At 32.2% G+C, this 20,454-nt stretch overlaps 2 protein-coding genes across 2 annotated transcripts; both read left to right on the top strand.

The window, feature by feature from the left end:
- Positions 1 to 7,163: 7,163 nt before the first annotated feature.
- Positions 7,164 to 8,121, top strand: LOC111397446. Its single transcript, XM_023024392.1, has one exon. The coding sequence runs from the start codon at positions 7,251 to 7,253 to the stop codon at positions 7,932 to 7,934; it is 684 nt and encodes a 227-aa protein (XP_022880160.1). The 5' UTR covers positions 7,164 to 7,250; the 3' UTR covers positions 7,935 to 8,121.
- Positions 8,122 to 15,735: 7,614 nt separating this feature from the next.
- Positions 15,736 to 20,445, top strand: LOC111397440 (dolichyl-phosphate beta-glucosyltransferase-like). Its single transcript, XM_023024382.1, has 9 exons — positions 15,736 to 16,072; positions 16,175 to 16,223; positions 16,547 to 16,653; positions 17,483 to 17,528; positions 19,128 to 19,262; positions 19,390 to 19,479; positions 19,617 to 19,748; positions 19,855 to 19,938; positions 20,074 to 20,445. The coding sequence occupies exons 1-9, from the start codon at positions 15,960 to 15,962 to the stop codon at positions 20,140 to 20,142; spliced, it is 825 nt and encodes a 274-aa protein (XP_022880150.1). The 5' UTR covers positions 15,736 to 15,959; the 3' UTR covers positions 20,143 to 20,445.
- Positions 20,446 to 20,454: the final 9 nt, after the last annotated feature.

Here is a 20,454-nt window from a genome sequence, read left to right as displayed (position 1 = left end):
AAATATCTCCATCTTTACTGTCATTCAAATTTTTTTTAAGCAATAACATTTTCCATGCTTTGCAAACAACAAATTAAATATGTTGAATTGGAAAATTTTGAAGATGGCATTTAACAGTAGGTCACCTGGGTTCGACGGTGTCGGCGAAGACATGCTGTTCGGAGGTGCTACTCGATTCGAAGAATTGGCCGGCGGGAATGAAGGCCCGGGAGAGAGGGGAACGAGGGAAAATACTGACTTCCAATTTGGGGGAGGAAAGGTTGTACCAGTGCTCTGCCAAATTTGTCCCGTTTTTCAAACAATTTCTACTGTTCATTGATGTGCCCATTATTAATTTTTTATTACCTGTTCAACATCTGTGCAAAGGATTCTGTTCGAATAGCATTATTGTAAAATAAATGCTCTCCAAAGTCATAAATGCACGAAAGATCAATTTGTATTTCCTTATATAGCGTTCTTCTCAATTATAAATATAAAATACTGAAAATGTTAGCCCCTGTTTGGACTTCATTATTTCGAATTATAGTGAAATAATAATAATTTTTGAAGAATGTGTAATTAAAAAGAAATGAAATTTTTTACATTTACGTGTAATATTATTTTAATAAAAAATAAATGATTGATAAGAAAAGTGAAAAAAATAAATTTTAATTTAATTAGGGCAGTAAACAAAGTTGTCCTTTAATATAGAACTTCGATTTTTAATAAAATATTGGTCTAAAACTCAAATAAACAATTCGATCCATCTAAAATCAAACAAGCACCAAAATTTTAAAATTTATGTGTTTAAATGAGCTACCATCTTACAAGCATGTTAATTGTAAAATCCCATACTGATTATATAAATTTCATATCGTTCTTCCTCGAATATGGTATCAGAGTGGGAAATACTCTCTTGTTGGTGTTGCTCGTAGTAAAATTAAGACCTTGTTTGGCCCCCATTATTTGGGTTTATAATGGGGGAATAATGTTTTTTTGAAAAATAAATAGTCCTAAAAGAATGAAAAGTTTTTATTTTATGTGTAATATTATTTTATTGATAATTGTGTGGTTGAAAATAGGAGATAGAAAAATTTAAATTAAATTGAAGAGTTTTAAAGGGAATCAAATAGGGGCTATATTTTTTGTAGAATTTGATAGAACTTTTTAAAATGTGTGATTGAAAAATTGTAGGTCCCATAAAATATATGATTAATATTAATTATTTTACTTTGACCTAAATTTTAATCCAATTTTTAATACCAAACGACCACTTAGTGGACGTTTGTTTCTCATTTTTGTAAAAATAAGAATGAAAAATATAACTGTCGTAGACCCTACACAAGACATAGAAATTTAAATTTAGTGGTTTGATGTAATATATAATAATCATATTTTTCATTTTAATGGGGAAAGAATAAAAAACAAATAGGGCTCAATATGACAACAAATACACAAGGACATGGAAATTCTATTCTCAATTCAATGGGCTAGTTCCCCATTCCAACTTATTTAGTTTCACAACTCAAAGTTGGCTTCCGTTGTATCACCCCAAATTGCGAGAATGTTATATATAGAGACGTTCTTATGCCCTTCCTTGTTATTTATTCTCTCTCTCTCTCTCTCTCTCTCTCTCTCTCTCTCACACACACACACACAAATTTTCTACTAAAGTTTATGCCTTATATGAATATTTATGTATAGATTTGGGGAGCTATTGTTATACTTCATCTTATGAAGATCTAATCATTGACCAAGTGAGAGTCAACAACCAAGCCACCTCAAACCGCACTCCACATCACTTGCTTGGCCTAATTGATGACATCAAATAAGAGAAAGTCGAAGTGATGCCATCGACTCAACCGAGGCACCATATAGAGGTCGACTCTTCATGGTTGAAGCAAGGTGCTGTTGGAATGAGGAAGCGAAATTATCCATAAATTAAAATTTATTTAATTTAATAAACAAAATCGTCTAGATATTCACGTGTATGTTATATCAAGAATAAAGAATTTGAACATTTACCTAAATTCAATGATAAATTTTTGAATTAATTCTGAATCACAAACTTCCAGATTTTATTTTATTTTTAATTTTAAGAACTTGATACTTCAAACTTTAAGTCTTCTATGGTATTCTTCAAAGTCGACTATACATGTGGGTAGACACCTTATTTTAATTAAATCAAGAAACTAATTCTTGATCTGGACAGCTAATAAAAAGAAGAAAAATAATTCTCTTTTCTCTGTCTCCAAATTTGAATACCATGGAATTATGAATTATGATTTATTTTTTTTTGTGCAATTATATGAGATGTTTAGGTTCCATCTAATTTTTATTTATAGTGATAAACGAGTTCCAAATCCTTATACAATAATAATTTTACATTCAAATATGAGTTCTAATTGAAATCCAAATCCAAATCCAAATCCAATTAGTTTATATTTAATTACATGTGTAGTCTTGAAACTTTAATTACAATTATGCCCTTGTTTGATCCCCATTTTTGGGGAAAAAAATATATTTTGAATAATAAATTGATGAAAAATGTATGGTTAAAAATTAAGAAAAATTTTTGAGTTTACATGTAATATTATTTTATTGAAGAATGTGTGGTTAAAAATGAGTTTTGAAAAATGAATTTTTAGTAGAATGGGGCTCAAACGGGGTCTATAATTAAGCCATCGTTTGGCCCCATTATCCTTCTCATTTTTTCTCTGTTATTTTTAACCACACAATCTTTTATAAAAATAATATTACATGCAAATCAAAAACTTTTCATTCTTTTTCAACCACACATTTTAAAAAAAACACTATTTCAACAATTAAAATTTGGCAAGAATGGGGGCCAAACGGGGGTTAAGTTTACAACTTTCATAGTAATTATAATTAAGTACAGAATTTTATTGTAATTAAAATTAAACCCAAAATTATTATAATTACCACAATTAAGTTCCAATACTTTATAGAGCTACCATGGGGATCTAATAAAAAATATATTATCCAAGTTTCAATAATTAGATAATGTCTAGTCGACCTTAGACCATCCAATCTAATCATTCGTCTTTTTTTCCACTAAAAGTAAAAAACTGAATTCTTGGAATATATAATATCACAAAAGCCAATAAATCTGTAATATTTTCCTCTGACCCGTCGTATATGTATTTATCTCGATTTGAAATCCGATAATTAGGTACGAGCATAAATGATCATTTTACCCTTCTAATTATTTTCACAAACTTAAGTATAATTTTCTTCAACGGTCCTATGAACTATCTACAGATGTCGAAATTTAACCATCGATAAACACTGAAATTAGATTTTAACTGTTCAACAAAAAATATTTTAGTAGTTACTCTAGCCATTTTCAGGGTGACGATTCCCTGACACGAATTCATGTTCTCTACTCCGCTCATTCTCAAGTTCTTAACTCATTAAGATATTTAACCAATCAAAATGATCTTATGCATTAATGAATCAAAGAACCATTAAAATCACGAAAAATATACATAATCCTGTCAAGAAATTTAAATGAAATACGCAGCGATATAGTGGAATTTAATTCTCTGCATGGTCATGCTATACAATAAAACTCGACACATGATTCGTTCAATACATTCCAAGTTCACTAGTGCCATCTTTTACTAATTTTGTGATAAAGACAAATCACAAACCTGAATAATGAATGAATCAATATTATAATCTTTTAGTACAAGGTGCTAACCCTTCTACATTGGTTGTGAAAAAATTATTTATGATCAAAATATAAGTTGTGTCACACTATACTTCTCAACGCAAATACCTAACTTATATTATCTCTAGTGATCATAAGCACTTTAATTCGCATGCTCAATAATAAATAAATAAAACTACAATTTATTTATTTATTATAAATAATTATTTTATCATAGCAAAATATACTCTACATGTGCACACAACTCAACAAGTGGGACAATATTTTTCAGCTTATTTTCAAAGCAATAAGCCTTTGATTTCACTAGGCATCTTCTTAACTTTGCCTCCAAGATAACTTTCGTACAAGATATTTTATAGTAATTGATTGATGTGATATCGCTATAGTAGATGCCTCTCAATCAACTTATCAGTATACTTTTTCAAATGTCATACTCATACCTAAGCCAAGTAAACTTGGATTTTGATGGTTGTATAGCCGAGCTTTGAAGCTCGGCTGACAGCCTCCTCACAAGGGTGTGGGGCCCGCGTCGAATAAAAAATTTGCTGGCCCCCCGAACTGAGAGAGGTGCTATGAACGGTCGGTGAACTTTTGTTGTAGTTGGAAGTATCTTTCTCCTGTACAACTTAAACTCTGTTTGGCCTAGATTTTAATATAAATTAAAGTCAATAATTAATTTTTATCATATATTTTATAGGATTCAATACTTTTTAACCATACATTTCATCAACTTTTATTAAAATATATTAAAAATCTGATTTCGATCCTCATCAAATAGGGGTTTAATATTGTAAGTCAGACTCCTGCACATTACGTTTATGTTTTATTGCTTTCTAGTTTGGCCTTAGTTTTAAAGGCTTTTATAATTTTATTATCTACAGTTGCTGATCTAGGGATGGCAATCGGGCTCACCGGCTCGGGCTGCCCGTGGCTCGGCTCGGGGGTCGGTAGACCCGAGCCTAGGCTCGGGCTGAGCCCCATTTTGGGGACACGGGCTTTGCCCGAGCCGGCCCGTGAGCTCGCGAGCTTTTTAAAAAAATAATAATAATAAATAAAATTAAAATGAAGGCTTAAAAGGCAGCAAAACTGTTGCCTTAAAAGGCAGCAGCTTGCTGCTTTTTAAGGCAGCGAACTGCTGCCTTTAAAGGGCAGCAGATTAGAAGACTAAAAAAAAAAAAAAGGAAAAAAAGGGGAGAAAACGAGCTTGTCCGGCTCGGCCCGTAAAAAGCCCGATCAAAGGCTCGGGCCGAGCCTAATGCTCGAGCCCGCAAAAAAGCTCGGCCATTTTAACCGGGTCGAGCCCGAGCCGAAATTTTAGGCTCGCGAGCCGGCTCGGCCCGACTCGTTTACATCTCTATGCTGACCTTAGCTTCTGTGCTTTTTATATTCAAATTTGCACAAATATTAATATTTTATAGTAAATTAGGATTCTGCAGGTAACATTTTAGAATAATGCTTGGTGTCCTTAATGTACACATGGTGCCCCCTATTAGAGATGTGCCGGGTGGGCCAGGCGCCCCTGCAATAGGGGGCGCCATGTGTGCATTATGGACACCATTATGGAGTCCATAATGTACCCATAACACAACCCAACATTTTATAGGGTACACATTTCCATTCTTTGAAGTACCAGTATCCATTGATTGATATGCATCTCACCACACAACGAAAAGGATTAGGTACACACAACACACACCATGTTACTTATACCCTCACGAAAGGGGTTTTCAAAACCTAACGTATGGATTCCGATTAATAATACACCTAATCTAAAAATTGCAACAAAAGAATTAGTGAATATAAAAGATTATGAGAAAATAGAAAAAGGATGTCACATGTTTGACGGTTGGTTAAACCGTAAGGCACTCAATGAGTTGATGCCATCGAGTTTTGATCCTTGGAAAGATCTCGGACCTCGTTGGGTTCGAAAGCTATCGAGCAGTAAAGAAAGATCTGACAGTGGACCATCTAAGGGAATCGCTTAATTCCGTATACATACATAACGGTAAAAAAAAAGCTAATCTAACCATAGAAGAATCTATACCAAAAGAGAGTCATAATGGTAGCAACAAGAGCCATTCATAAATTATTCTCCTATTTTTTGTATCCTTTCCATTTCGACTTGACAAGAGATATACTCCCCTCTTCTTGTGCGAGTGTCAGAGAACGAATGAGGCTGACGAGGAGGATTGCCATCGATGAATTTTTACTTCCTTTATGTTAAAAATAGTTTTTTTCTGGGAATATATTTCCCTAGTTTTAGTTGTGGTACACCTTAGAATTAACATGTTCAACAAAATACAGGGTCAAAGCATGTTTGATTATGGTTAAATTTTACCTTTTTATAAATTATTTTCTGCAAAAATAAGTTTATTAAGTAAATAACATAAGTTTGCAAATTAAACTTATTGGCCAAAAATTAAATTATAAAAGCACGTCTCTTATAGGCCTGGATGTTGGATGCATCGGTCCAGATATTTAAATACTTGGAATTACCTATTATGCCATATGTATTTCGTAAATGAAACCATTCAATTACTAGAGTCAAACTCAAACTAGAATCATCGATTCATATTCATATTCAAATTGAATTCTATCCATAACAATGTTTTGAGAAATCGTGAGTTGATAATGCAATTTATCTTTCCATTATTTAGCAAAAATAGAAGAAATAAAATATGTCATCAATAGCATTCAATATCTAGCAGCAATACCAAATTACATATCCAAAGACCAAATCAAAAACTAGAAATCAGTCATAAATAAGTACTAGTTTCTAAAAATACTAAAAACAACATAAATTCATTTAGCATAATGACAACATTGTCAACTTTTTTTTCATTCCATAGTTTTCTTTGCATCCAATTGGGTCGAGGAGAATAAATTGTAGAAAATGAAATATTTTTAAAAATGACAAATTCAATTTTAGAGTCAGCTACCCACGGTTCTTGTTCAAGAATAAAAAATAGTTCAAACCCTATCAATTCTCGATTTTGATTTCTAAATTTTTTTTTCTTAAAATTGAACAAAATTAGAAGGTTCGATTCTAATTAAAATGTCTACCCTGACGTCGTATAAATAAGTGAGGACCACTATTTTTTTTTTTTTTTAAACACGACAAATGGGAATTGGCAATAAATTTCCCCTTATCAAGAGCCAACCAGTTAGCATATAATATATTATCATGTCATATGCCCCCAGAGCACATCTCCAAGTGGTAAAAGGAGAGGGTGGAGAAATTCAGCTTTGCTTGAGGCTGTCGCGTTAAGGATTCGAATCCTGAAATATGGATTTGACTCTTGGGTAAGTGCAAGTGTACAAGCAGCCTTCCACCGTGTACCCTTGGAGGTATAACCTGCAATTTACCTCTCTCACGATACTCCAAGGCAGGAACAGTGGGTGACCCTTAAAGTTGGGGTTCAACTTTTTTTTTTTTTTTATTATCATGTCATAGACATGATAATATATTATGACATGAAATTGTATATATAATCATTACGCTAGTTCATCAATCATAGCATCCCAAGAAAAACCCCTCCACTACCAATTCATCTAGAAAATCAAAAAGCCAAATTCCATGGAAGAAAAAGTGAAAAACAAGAGCAAGAAGCAAAAAAAATTGCACCCAAATGATCAAAATTCCAAAATTGCATCTGATTTTGCATTTAAGCCTTGTCCGGAAGTGAAGGGACTCAGATTTGGCGGCCAATTCATTGTAAAGTCCTTCACAATTCGGCGCGCAAGGCCGTTAGAACTCCTCCGCCTCCTCTCTCTTCCGCCGCCAACCACCGCTCACCACCAGGAAAAAACAACCAATTGGAAGCCGCCTTTCCCTTCAACCACCGCTTTTCTCCCCACAAACTTCACAATTTTAGCGCATCATGCATGGCATACACTGACATTAGGCCTTGGGACTAAGAAATCGAAAGTACTTATATTCGTTTTTGAATCGGAGAATATGAAGACGGCGATGGACGGGCTATGGCCGCCGGAAATACCACTCGGAGAAGTGAACAAGAAGCTCATTAGAGGCACGATGGGGTGTGAAATGGCGAGATTTAAATTCAGGAAAGGATGCATCACATTCTATGTTTATGCAGTCAGAAGAATTGGGAATTTAGGGTTTTCATGCGCAGATGATCTTCGAACAATTCTTCAATCAGTTGTTGATCTCAAAGATTTCATTGACCATACTACTATGCTCGCCATGCCCAACCAGAAAAGCATTAATTACTCGGCGCCAGTCGCCATGGCTCATTAGGCATGTTTTCTTCATCATTTTCTTCTTTAATTTTCTCTTTCTTTTTCAATTCAAGCTGACTGACAATATATTTCCTTTTTCTTTTATTGGGTAGAGGATTTTCAAATTGATTATCCGTGGAGTCCTTTTTTCTTTTCTTTTCGTACTCATGTATTTGTTATAAATAATTGCAGATTTTGCTGGTGAACTATTTTTTAAGGAATCCTAGAATTAACTAATTTAAAGTTAGTTACATATGTCGTTTTCTTGACAAATTTCAGATGATAAATAATGTTTGTTTAATCAAAGTTTAGGAGAAGGGTTATTATCCAAAAGACTATGCTTCTATGTAACCCAACCATCTTGTAATGTTGATGACCTCCTTTTAGGTCACCCACCAAACTATGGTTTTGAACCTTCATGATGTGCGATAAACTCGACTCTACTCGACTATTCGGTACAGTTAATAGTCCTTATCATAATTGTGTTTAGTTCTATGCCAACGAACTTTTTGTCAAGTGGAAGTCTCTTTCTATTTGAATTAGAGACCAAAATGAGTCAAAAGAGTACAACAATACACATTGAATGAGCCCAAAATATTGGCTTTCTAGTACAACGCCCAAATAGTTGTTCAAATAACATATAATAATAAGTGAAAAATATAAGAATTAATATTAAAATAAGAATATTAAGTGAAGAGGTATTAAGACGGGCATGTTTTCTAAGCAGATAGAAAAAACGAGAGATGCAAGAGTTTCGTTATAGTGAAATCTAGCAACGACAAGTGGTCAAGTGCACATAGCAAAGCGAATCATTCTAAATTGAGTTGTTCACTTAAATGCAATTTTCGATTCGTATTCAATTACTTTCAGTAATATTGGATTGGACATGACATTTAGTGCTTGTCTGGATTTCGTTATAATAAATAAAAATAACGATTTTCACGAAATGTGTAGATAATAAGTGAGTAATAGTTATGAATGTATGATCGAAATTATAATGACCCAAACAAGCTTGATGTGTGGTGGGTGTTATGATGTCAATGAATGATGATATGTTGAGGAAAAGGTGCGGTGTGAGAGTTAAAGGTAGAAAAAGGCAATAGGGATGAACTGTGAAGGGATGAATACCACCTCTATCACAGAAAAAAAGTGAGGGCAGAAGAATGGCTTTTTTAATTTGGTACCCACTCCACAGCCCAAATGGCTCCATATTTAAAAGTAGAAGGCCCACTTCTTTAATAAATGCTCCAAATTAATTTATATTTGCCTTTCACAGACACCTTATTATTGCGTGCAGAGGGCCAACATAATTAGTAATGAAGAAATAACGTGTAACGTTTTATGGCTTGTTTTGTTGTGATTTTGAGAATTTATTTTTTGACCGTTGGAGAAAAAAGTGAGTCCTACTTCTGAGAGAAACAGTAAAAAATGACGGTTTTAATAGTGAAATAACGGTCAAAATTTTGATTTTTTGGGATTAAAAATCAATACCAAACACCCCTTAATTTTGTTTTGATTTGAAATCTTAGCATATGTTTGGCACATGGTATTTAGATAACTTTTTATCTATACATTTATTCTTTTTTAATTAATGAGGTTTAAGAGAAAATGTATTTGAAATAATAATATTTTGAAGAATGTGTAGTTAAAAAGTAAGGAAAATTTTTGGGTTTACGTGTAATATTATTTTATTAAAGAACGTGAGGTTAAAAATGAATAAAATGTATTTTGATCGATTAATAATAATTTATGAACATTAACCAAACATTGGCTTAGTGTTAGGCTTTAGATATGACAAATGATCGACAAGGGAAACGGTGTAGTGGTAAACTTGAGTAACTTAAAAAATACTTTCACATGCTTAAAGATTGTGAATTTCACTCTCATACACTTGGGGGGTTTGTTGGCATGATTTTTAAGAAGTTAAAAGAAATTTTTGATATTCAAGAGTTACTTTTGAATTCGTTTGATTAGTTTTAAGAAAGTGTTTATTGTAGTTAGAAAGTATTTATAAAAGTTTAGAATATCGTGGTTTTTTTCTAAAAGCTTTTTCAAAAGAAAACTTTTTTAGAATTAGTTTTCAAACACTAATTAAAATAGCGTCCTCGTGAATCTCTTCTACAAGAATATAAGTCTTATCAAACTGACTCTAATTATATTCGAAAGATTTCTCACGACTACTATTTATTTAATTTATACTTCTTTACCAGGGAGCCAGTTGACGTCCTATGATAGGTGGAGGGTCAATACAGTAAGGTTCATTTATTTATTCATCATTCATTTTATTTATTTATAAATTAAATTATTCATGACTTCTTGCAAAATGGAGACTTTGTCACAATGTATCACACAATCAAATGAAAATTAGCAGATATTGTACTAGAAAACGAACTTCACCTCAATTGGCATATCCTCCACGAATAAAAGTGTATTATCTTGCAAATATTTTATTTGATATTTAAATTGGAAAAAGCAACTTCCATAATTGAAGTACAATTTGGCCAGCAATGGAAATTAATTTGCCTCATGAAATATACTATGGAAGAACGAATTATTAATTCCCTTTTATCTCCCTTTAAAACAAAATTCTTTAAATCTCATACACATTTTCAATTGCGTATTTATACAATAAAATATTTTGTACATAAATTCAAAACTATTTCATACTTTTTGACTGCATATTCTCCGGGAAATCATATTCAAAATATTATTTTTTTTTTTTGAAAATAATGATCATCAAACTGGGGCTAAATGAAAAGTGTGGGGATAAGGAAAACTCTCGACTTTTTCACATCAAGATGAGTGAAATTAATTCAAAATGGCACAAAACTTACAACTTTACAATTCCAAAAGATAACCTTTTTACCATATCTGTATCTTTAATTCTTAGTACCATTACTAGTGAATTGTTAGTGTTAACAATCTCATTGTTGACATTTATATTATTTATTTACAAATTTCTAATGTTATTATGTTTATTAGAGATGTAAAAGTGAATTTGACCCTTCAAACTTGAAATGATTGGACCTTATTTGTTTAGAATCGACTCTAAAGATAGGCAGTCGCTTGAGTTTGGCTCTCTTGGTCGGTCCTAAGCTTTTTTCAGTTTCTTTACTTAAAATAAAAAATACCAAATATGTTCAGAATAAAATAAAATTTCAAGTCCACCTATTATGCAATAAAACACATCCCATAAATTCAGTTCCATGTCATCACATATAAAAAGAGGTATTCAGTACATCAAAATGATTATAAATAAACTCTAATCAAGTTATATTCTATTTAACTCAACATATTAAACGCACCAATTTTACCATTATTTTCTTACTCATATTATGCTACATTATTCCTTCAAAATTGAGATGTTAGAAAAGCACGTGTTCAACTAACATCAAATAACCCATACCAGAGCACCGCCTCTTTAGGAACAGAACATGAGGCGCGAACAAGACAACACACTTCCACCCAAAAGTCCACATATTATATGAATATTCATACATAAATTTGGGGTATTATTGTTACGTCTTTTTTTAATGAGGCTCCAAGCATGACCACATTTCAATCACACATCAAGCGATTTGAGCCCTCATTCTATGTCATTCTGCCCATTTGGCAATTGGATGAACCTCCATGAAGAGGTTGAACCCTTACGAATAGTTTGAACCCATGAGCAAGGTTGAAGGCATACAGACGATCGGATTTTCATAGATGATGTGAGGCAAATAGAGTCGCTGTAAAAGGATCTTCCGTACAAGATCTTCCAATTATGGTATGGTTTATGTGACAACACATTGCAATAGCCACTATATTGAGTCAACATATCAAGTTTAACCCTTATATGTTAGGCCTAGGTTTGCAAAGGGTTATAATATTTAATACACATGAGCCTAGGACTGATCGATCGATAACTATGATTGGGGCTCTCAATAGATTTGATTTTGATTCGAATCCGATCAAATTAATGGGAAATAGATTTAGGGTATCAGTTCGATAACCCGATCAAGATCCGAATCCAATAATCCGTTAACTAAATGAAACAAATATGAATATAGGTCAATCTGATCCGATAACAACTCAATTTGATTTATTATAATAATATAATATATTTTATATATTATCGCATAATTTATTACACATAATTTTTTTCCATTTGAAACTTATATTATATTTTACTCATAATCTTCAAATAATAAATAATAAGATAATAGTATAATATTGTTCATTGACATATTTCAAGATATTTAAACTTTTTTATTAATTAAAATAAGATGAAAATAATAATTATTTTATTTTATAAATTAAACAATCAAAGGAGCAAACAGTTACAATTGCTTTTCATTATTACTAACTTCTCACTTTTCACATCGGATACTCACTAGAATATCATAAAATTTACAATCTATAAATAAGTGGACTAAGAATTGGGTAAAAGTTCACATATTTTGCCATTCAAAGGAAATTCAATTTTATATTCTCAAGCTATACTTTGCTATCTCATCACTCTTTATAACTATTGGATCTGAACCCCTTTCTACATAAGTGGTCCACGTCTTAAGCACATCCCACACTCAAATATACTTTTACAAACTAACTTCACAATTGAAGTGCTTGCGATCTTCTCTCTATTGTTGGAGATTGGACATGTGCTCTAATGATTTGTCCAAGTATATCAAAAGAAGTACATGAATGTGAGAAGGAGTCGGGATCTATTGGCCATGTCATCCTTAAGAAAATTGAGGTCAACACATAAATTGTTTTTGTGTATCGGTTATTGTGGAAAAACTATACCTTTAATTTTATTTGGAAAGTCAAATTGTTAAGTATATCAAATTTTTATTAGATTTTGATGAACTTCGATCAAATTTATGATTGAAAAGTTGTGAAAACTATGAAATATATGATTAAAATTAATTATTAACTTTTGCTTAGACTAAAATTAAGATTATAATCACTATCAAATATGGGCTAAAATATGGAAATAAATGCTAGTATATATTGGAGGTTTACAATCATGAAAAGGTGATTTCACAAATTATAAATGGTTCTATAAATATTAATAGGGTTAAATTCGTCAATGATCACCAACTTTATACTTAATATCACTATAGTCATCCAATCTAATTTTGTTTTATCATGGTCATCTAACTTGATATTTAGTATCATTATAGCCACCAAATTTAATTTTATTTCTCCATGGCCACCCAATTTCATATAACATTTCACTATGATCAGCTCATTTCTTTTCACTAAGTTTAAAATGGGTAAAATAGTAACATTGCATTATATATATATAATAAATTTAAAAAAAGAACATAAATTAAAAATTTTTATTTACAAAAAGTTTTTAGTTTATTTTATTTTTTCTTAGTAAACTTTTTTTAAATAAGTATTTATTTTATTTTTTTTAAGTAACATTTAAAAAAAAGTTTCTGTTTTATTTTTAAAATGTTTTTATTAAAATAAGTTTTTATTTTATTTTTTATTTTAAGTAATTTTTTTTTTTCAAAATAAGCTTTTATTTTATTACATTTTAAAAAAATAAGTTTTTATTTAGGGAAAATTGTAGCAGGGGTACCAAGCCTTTCTTTTATTAGCAGACTTTACCCAAACCTTTAGTTTGTACTACCGTGAGTACCAAACCTTTGAAAAACTAGCACCTGAAGTCCAAATGAATGATTTCTATTAATTTCATTGTTAGTTGACTCAAGAAATTGATTTTGACCAATTTTTAAGGGGGTAGAATGGTAACTTTGAAATAAAAATAAAATAAAACATAGATTAATAAAAAGAAAAAAGTCAGTCCACCCCCATCCCCATCCCAAAAAATAAAAAGTATTGATCATCACCTCCACTCCTCCACCCTAAATTAACACACCCCGTATTCATCATCCCTTCCAAATCGAAGATATCTACTACGCAATATTTTAGCTCTCACAAAACAAGTAAGGAAAGGCCCACTTCGACCACTGGTGAATCACAATGGATGGAAGAACAATATTTTGGCTGCCAACTGCAATTGACGGAACCGTCAACTTGCTATTTCAAGGATCGAATTACGAGGCAATTGAGCAGCAACTAGATCAATTAATTGTGTACCCACAGTCGTTTAAGTATGAATATGAGTTATCGTAGGTGAATTTGTGGATTGAACAATGGGAAAATCCCAGAAAATACATTGATGTTTTGGCCCTATTTTGTTGAATCACCATGTGGTGTACGTGTCTACCGGTGGTGGTCTGAAATGGTGGGTGTGGCTGTAAGGTGTGTTTCTGCCACCATATATTACATTGACTTGGAAATTCTTGATGGGAATGAAATGGTTTCTTGATTGGTTTGATAATGGTTTGTGATTTGAGATGATGAAATTGATGATAAGATGAGTTTTGTAGTAGAAGCGGCAGGCAGCAGGATGCGACGACGACGACGACTGTGGTATCTGATTAATTTGGGATCGGGTATCAAGGAGATGGTAAACAATGGGGGTGGGAAAGAGAAGAAGAACAGTTATATGCTTTTGATTTTTTGCTTTTCTTGTTTTTTTGTTTTTAAGTTTAATTCAAAGTTATAATTTTATCCCTTTTAAAATTAGTCAAAGTCAATTTATTGGGTCAACTAACGGTCAAACTAACAGAAACCATCGATTTGGATCTCAGGTGCGAGTTTTTTAAAGTTTGGTACTCACGGTGGCATAAACTAAAGGTTTGAGCAAAGTCTGCTAATAAACGAAAAGTTTGGTATCGCTGCTGCAATTTTCCCTTTTATTTATTTTTGTTTTTTAAAATTTATTTTATATATAATGTAAAGTTACTGTTTTACCCTTTTTAAAATTAGTGAAAATGTTGAAATAAGATTGGGTGATCATGGTGAAACGTTATACGAACTTGGGTTGTCATTGTAAAACGTTATATGAAGTAGGGTTGTTAATGTGAAACATTATATGAAATTTGGTAGTTATTGTGACACTAAATATAATGTTGGATGGTTATAATGAAACAAAATCTAATTAGGTAATCATGGTGATACTGAGAGTGCATTTGATTGTAAATATTTTTCATTAAAAGTGTCATTTTTAATCTAAATTTCTACTTTCGTACTGTTTGATTAATATTTTTTCCATAGAAAATATTTTTCCAACTTTTAATCACGAGGGATAATAGGTATTTATGTTTCCGATAATTCACCCTCTCTTTCTCTCTCGTCTACCCTATCATTTTTCATCTTCCCACCAATAAAAAATGAACAAGTATAACATTTTTTATATTGAAAATAAAATCAATCACATTAATTTAATTTACAATTTCCATTTAAATAATCACTAGACAATTTAATTGCTTGAAATTTATTTTTTCCCGTAAATTTCATGTTAGCAATCCTAATTATAGAACTTGTTTGGTATAGCTTAAAAGTCAATTAAAATCAACTTTTTGACCGTTATTTCATTATTCTAATCGTCATTTTTTAAATTCTTTCCTTACGAATAGGACCACTTTATCTCTAACGATCAAAAAATCAATTAGTGTGTTTGATTAACATGAAAAATATCAACTAGAAAAGAAAACGTTTTCCATCTTTTGTGAAAAATAAAAACCACCTCTATCCAAGAAAAATATTTTCCTTAAAAACAAGAAAAATTAGACATATTTTCAAAAGTTGGAAAATATTTTCCATGGAAAAAATAGTAATCAAACAATCAAAATAGAAATTTAGGTGAAAAATTGATATTTTTCATAAAAAATAAATGTAATCAAACACACTCTTATCAAAATCCCAGTCAAACAAACAAGCACTTAATAAAGTTGGGTGGCTAGTGAATTTAACCCTTGACCAGATGAAATAGGTTTCTGCAACTCGATTCGAACATTTGATGTGCCGGTTTATAATCCCTCGACTGTATCATCTAACCTAGAAAACAAATTTCTTCAAGGCTTCAAGATTTTCTATACAGTTGATTCTCTAACTTTGCTAATTTATGTTTCAGTTTATCAACAATTCATCGATCTAATCCCCATTTCCGGAGCCCATAGTTTGAACTCCAAATCCAGAAATGGGGTTCGTGTGGATGATGTTTCAGTCGCTATTTATTTTTGCTTCGATTTTCGCACTTGGATTATTGGCCGCCATAGTTTTTGAAACAATCAGAAGAAAATACAATCACACGTATGCTCCTTCGCCTCCCAAAAATTGGGAACAATCCGGTTTTTTACTCAAAACATATCCATACTCTTCTTATTTTTGATGTTTGGAATATTATGTTGGCAGTCACGTTGAAGCTCCTCCAATTTTCGAGGATCCAAATTCATTGAAACCGGTATGCATAAAAAAATTATTTGTATTTTTATGCACTCTCATCATTATTTAGCATTTTATTACCTTGATTTTTTTATTTCTGTTTGGAAATTGAAGAATGAATATATACTCAAATTCTGGGTTTCATTCAAATATTTTGAGGTTCTGGGTTTATTGGAGATAACGTATGCGGGTTATTGCGGGTTGATGAAATATCGTTGGCTTATTCTACTTTATGTGTACTTTAATATCTGAAGTCCATATCGCTGGCTGTTATTTGGATAACTAATCAACAGACATCTATGTTGATTTGGTAAATTACTGTGCGGAATGTCTCTGTTTCAGGTTCCTTGTCCTCAAATTCTTGATCCTGCTGAAAAGTACATATCATTGATTATTCCAGCGTACAATGAAGAACATAGGCTTCCAGGAGCACTTGATGAAACCTTGAAGTAAGTCAAAGGATTGATCTGTTATTGTGTCTACTTTCTATGCTCTATGGTTACTTGCAACATCTGACATTATCGTCTACACGCACATGTTGATTTTTTTTATTAACGTTAATTTGTCCAAATTTTAATTTCAAAGGCTCCCCATACTCGAGATGATGAAATTTCTGGCAATTAGGGATTTGCTTTTTGTACAGTCCGGGCTTGACAGCTCGGTCTACATATAGGAAATCCCAATTAAGTCAGAAACTACATGTAGACACGCATGTGGAAGACATGCATGTGTTATGCTTATTTTAGAATTTTAAATTTCTTTGGCCTTCAAGGTTGTACCTCTATCACTACCTAAACTCACAAACAAGTAAATTTGGGATGTGAACTATCTATACTATTTATAGATTCAGTAATTAAAAGTGCCTGATTCACTGCCCTCTATTAGGCACCGCCTACCTCAATATAATGTGATCAGTCCTTTAATGGATCCTTTGATAAAGTTGTATAGCACACATGGATCTTCTTGTATATAATCTAAAATTTAAGAGATCCCCTTATTTTGCTGTATATCCCTTCTAAGAGAGTGTTCGATGGTGGTTCTCTACAAATTTTACTAGAGCCTTATATAAGATTTATGTTTAAGCAAGTGGGAGAGAGGACTCCTGGGCCTCTTGCAAATGGTTCTTGGCACAGATAGAGAGTACTTATACATGTGAAATTGCATTTAGAAATATTCAGATATCCATTTAGCTATGCATCATGGTTGTCGAAAATTCTTTTTGCTTACCATGATTAAAATATCTGATAAGCATAATGTTTTGCTATTTTGGCATTGTAGTTATCTTCAGCAACGAGCAGAAAAGGACAAGTCATTTTCGTACGAGGTATGGCACATAAATATTTTTCTTTAATTCTTCCATCACATGGTTTGGTTCTAGAAATTGGGAAGTTTTATAATATGTTTCTTGTAAGCCTCAAGTGTTGTCCAGAATAGTATTTTTAGTCCATAAATAGCTTTTTTGATGCTTGTGGATCTAGATAGATAGAGATGAGCGAGCCAAAGCTGCAAAGTGGGTGGAACGCTCAATTTCTTCTTGGGTGTCTCTTCTATTGTTTTTATGTGAATGTTTGACTAAGCAGCTCTTTTAGTGTAGGATCTTTTATCAGTAAGAAGTCTCAATATTTGTGGGTTTAGTTGTGTCTCGATGAATAAACTTGTCAATTATGTAAAGATATAATTAGAGCTAGCTTGAAACTTCTTGTTTTCTCCAATCAGTTAAGTGTTGAATGAGTGATGCAGTGCTGGAGAACCATTTTCAAATTAAAAATTGATGATGCCAACAAAGAAAAAATAAAAATAAAATGGAATTTAGTATGTGAAAATTTAGCACAATTACAATTACCTCTCAATCATGAAATCAGCTAATGCTACCACTTAGAGTAAAGGTTGGTCGGTTTTAGCTATATGAGTTATTTGACAGATTAATAAGGAAATCTTATTTAGGTTTATATTTCTTACACATAATATTTGTTTAAGCATAGAAGGTGTACAACTGTACATGTTGTATTTTGGTTGTTGTATTCGTAGTAAATTTGATGTGGCATATGCATCTAATGTCAGATATTACCAAGTAATGATGTAAACTGGTTTCTAATTATCTCGGCTTAGTTCTCTTCTGCGATTTATGAGAATAAGCTCTTGAGAGCAAATATTGAGAATTGATACTGAATTTACAAACTAATTAAAGAAACTGCAAGTATATTTCTTACACATAATATTTGTTTAAGCATAGAAGGTGTACAACTGTACATGTTGTATTTTGGTTGTTGTATTCGTAGTAAATTTGATGTGGCATATGCATCTAATGTCAGATATTACCAAGTAATGATGTAAACTGGTTTCTAATTATCTCGGCTTAGTTCTCTTCTGCGATTTATGAGAATAAGCTCTTGAGAGCAAATATTGAGAATTGATACTGAATTTACAAACTAATTAAAGAAACTGCAAGTTAGATTTAGTAGGGGAGTCTTTCTGAAGCCAGATTTGAACCTATAATTTGGTTTCAAACATCATGAATTTATCAAGTTGTCTAAATAAATTTACAAGTTTGGTGTGTGTGTTTACTTGACTTTGCTCCTTCTACATGATGGTGGGCCAGGCTTGTCTGCTATACTTTTTCGTGTCATACATGTGATTGAGAATGCCTACATTACATCTTTTGCTAATTGTCAAATAGTTGCAGCACTCTTACCATTTAAACCTTGACGCCCCTTTCTGAGTGTGATACGTTGTGGAGAGTCTAGTTTCCAGTGTCAAGATTTTTATCACTTTAAAGGTTCCAAAACGATGAAGCCCGTTATGCCACCTGTCACATTTGAGCTTTGGCAGAAGAATTGCATCATATTGTTTTATATTAACTGATTATAGGGACATGCAGTTTTCTTGGTTTCTCTGCATTCTTAATAAATAAATGCTGGATTAGGTGGTGATTGTCGATGATGGAAGTGTTGATGGTACAAAACGAGTAGCTTTTGACTTTGCGAAAAGATACACAGTTGAAAATGTAAGAGTTATCCTTCTTGGAAGGAACCATGGCAAGGGAGAAGCAATAAGAAAAGTGAGTCTAATCTGAACAATTTGTTGATTCAGTTAGGAGTTTTTCTGCTGATGTTTTATGTTCCGAATCATCCATTTTATAACATTTGATTGAAGCTTTTTGCTTCTGCGAAAGCATTGTAAAACAGGGAATGCTTCACTCTCGTGGTGAACTACTTTTAATGCTTGATGCTGATGGAGCAACCAAAGTGAGTGATCTTGAAAAACTTGAAAATCAGGTTGGTACCCACTTTGATTATAGATTGTGTATCATAAAAATCTTATTTTTGTTGCAGAATCTTCTATTTTAAGATGTCAAATTTTAGAATTAGGAAACTGAGAGCTCAGCTAACGTATATAATGATTTACGTGACAGATTCTTGTAGTTGCTAAGAAGGAACACAAGTTTGGAGACTCTGCAGCCAGTGATTCAACTTTAAGAATTTCGGACATACCAATTGCTGCTTTTGGTTCTCGTGCTCATCTTGAGGAGAAGGCTCTAGCAACGGTTGAGTCTTGATGCTTTGTGTTGCCTTCTGCACTCATTAAAATTGTTACCTTTAAACTTTATATAATTGTTTTTTATCTGCTAAAAAGTTCATATTTTGTTACAGAGAAAGTGGTACCGGAATTTTTTAATGAAAGGTTTCCACATGGTAGTTCTCTTGGCTGCTGGTTCTGGAATTCGTGACACACAGGTAATCATGCATCGACTTTTTTGATGCAGACGTTTCTTTTCAGTGTAGGGATAATTTTTGAACATGCCTGATAAATAAATGAAATTCGAAACAATTTATTATTTATTTTTACTCGAGTTTCTTTGCATTTTACAGTGTGGTTTTAAGATGTTCACTAGAGCTGCTGCAAGGAAGCTTTTCACGAACATCCGCTTGAAACGGTAAATGCTTCTTTTAGCAATCATGAAATGGTTAAATTAGTGCTAATAGGAGTTCCAAAATGGCATTACATGGAAAATAGTTTGCTGTTTCTTGAAAGATTATAGTATCTTAACATACTATTTTGAGATAAACTTTTTTGGTCCTTGGCTGTGCTTTAATGCTAAAATTATTTGCAATTCAAAAATTGGGAGATTATTGGAAAGACGATCATCTCATGAAAAAACAGACTAAAATTTCCACACACTGGTGGATCAAACATCATTGCAGAATGAGAATTGCCAAACACAAACCCAGATGAACCTCCACATTGCTTCC

Source organism: Olea europaea, chromosome 1 (assembly GCF_002742605.1).
Source record: "Olea europaea var. sylvestris chromosome 1, O_europaea_v1, whole genome shotgun sequence".
Classification (NCBI taxonomy): Eukaryota; Viridiplantae; Streptophyta; class Magnoliopsida; order Lamiales; family Oleaceae; genus Olea; species Olea europaea.
Note: the sequence above shows the minus strand (reverse complement) of the source record. Positions and strands in the feature narration are given on the sequence as shown.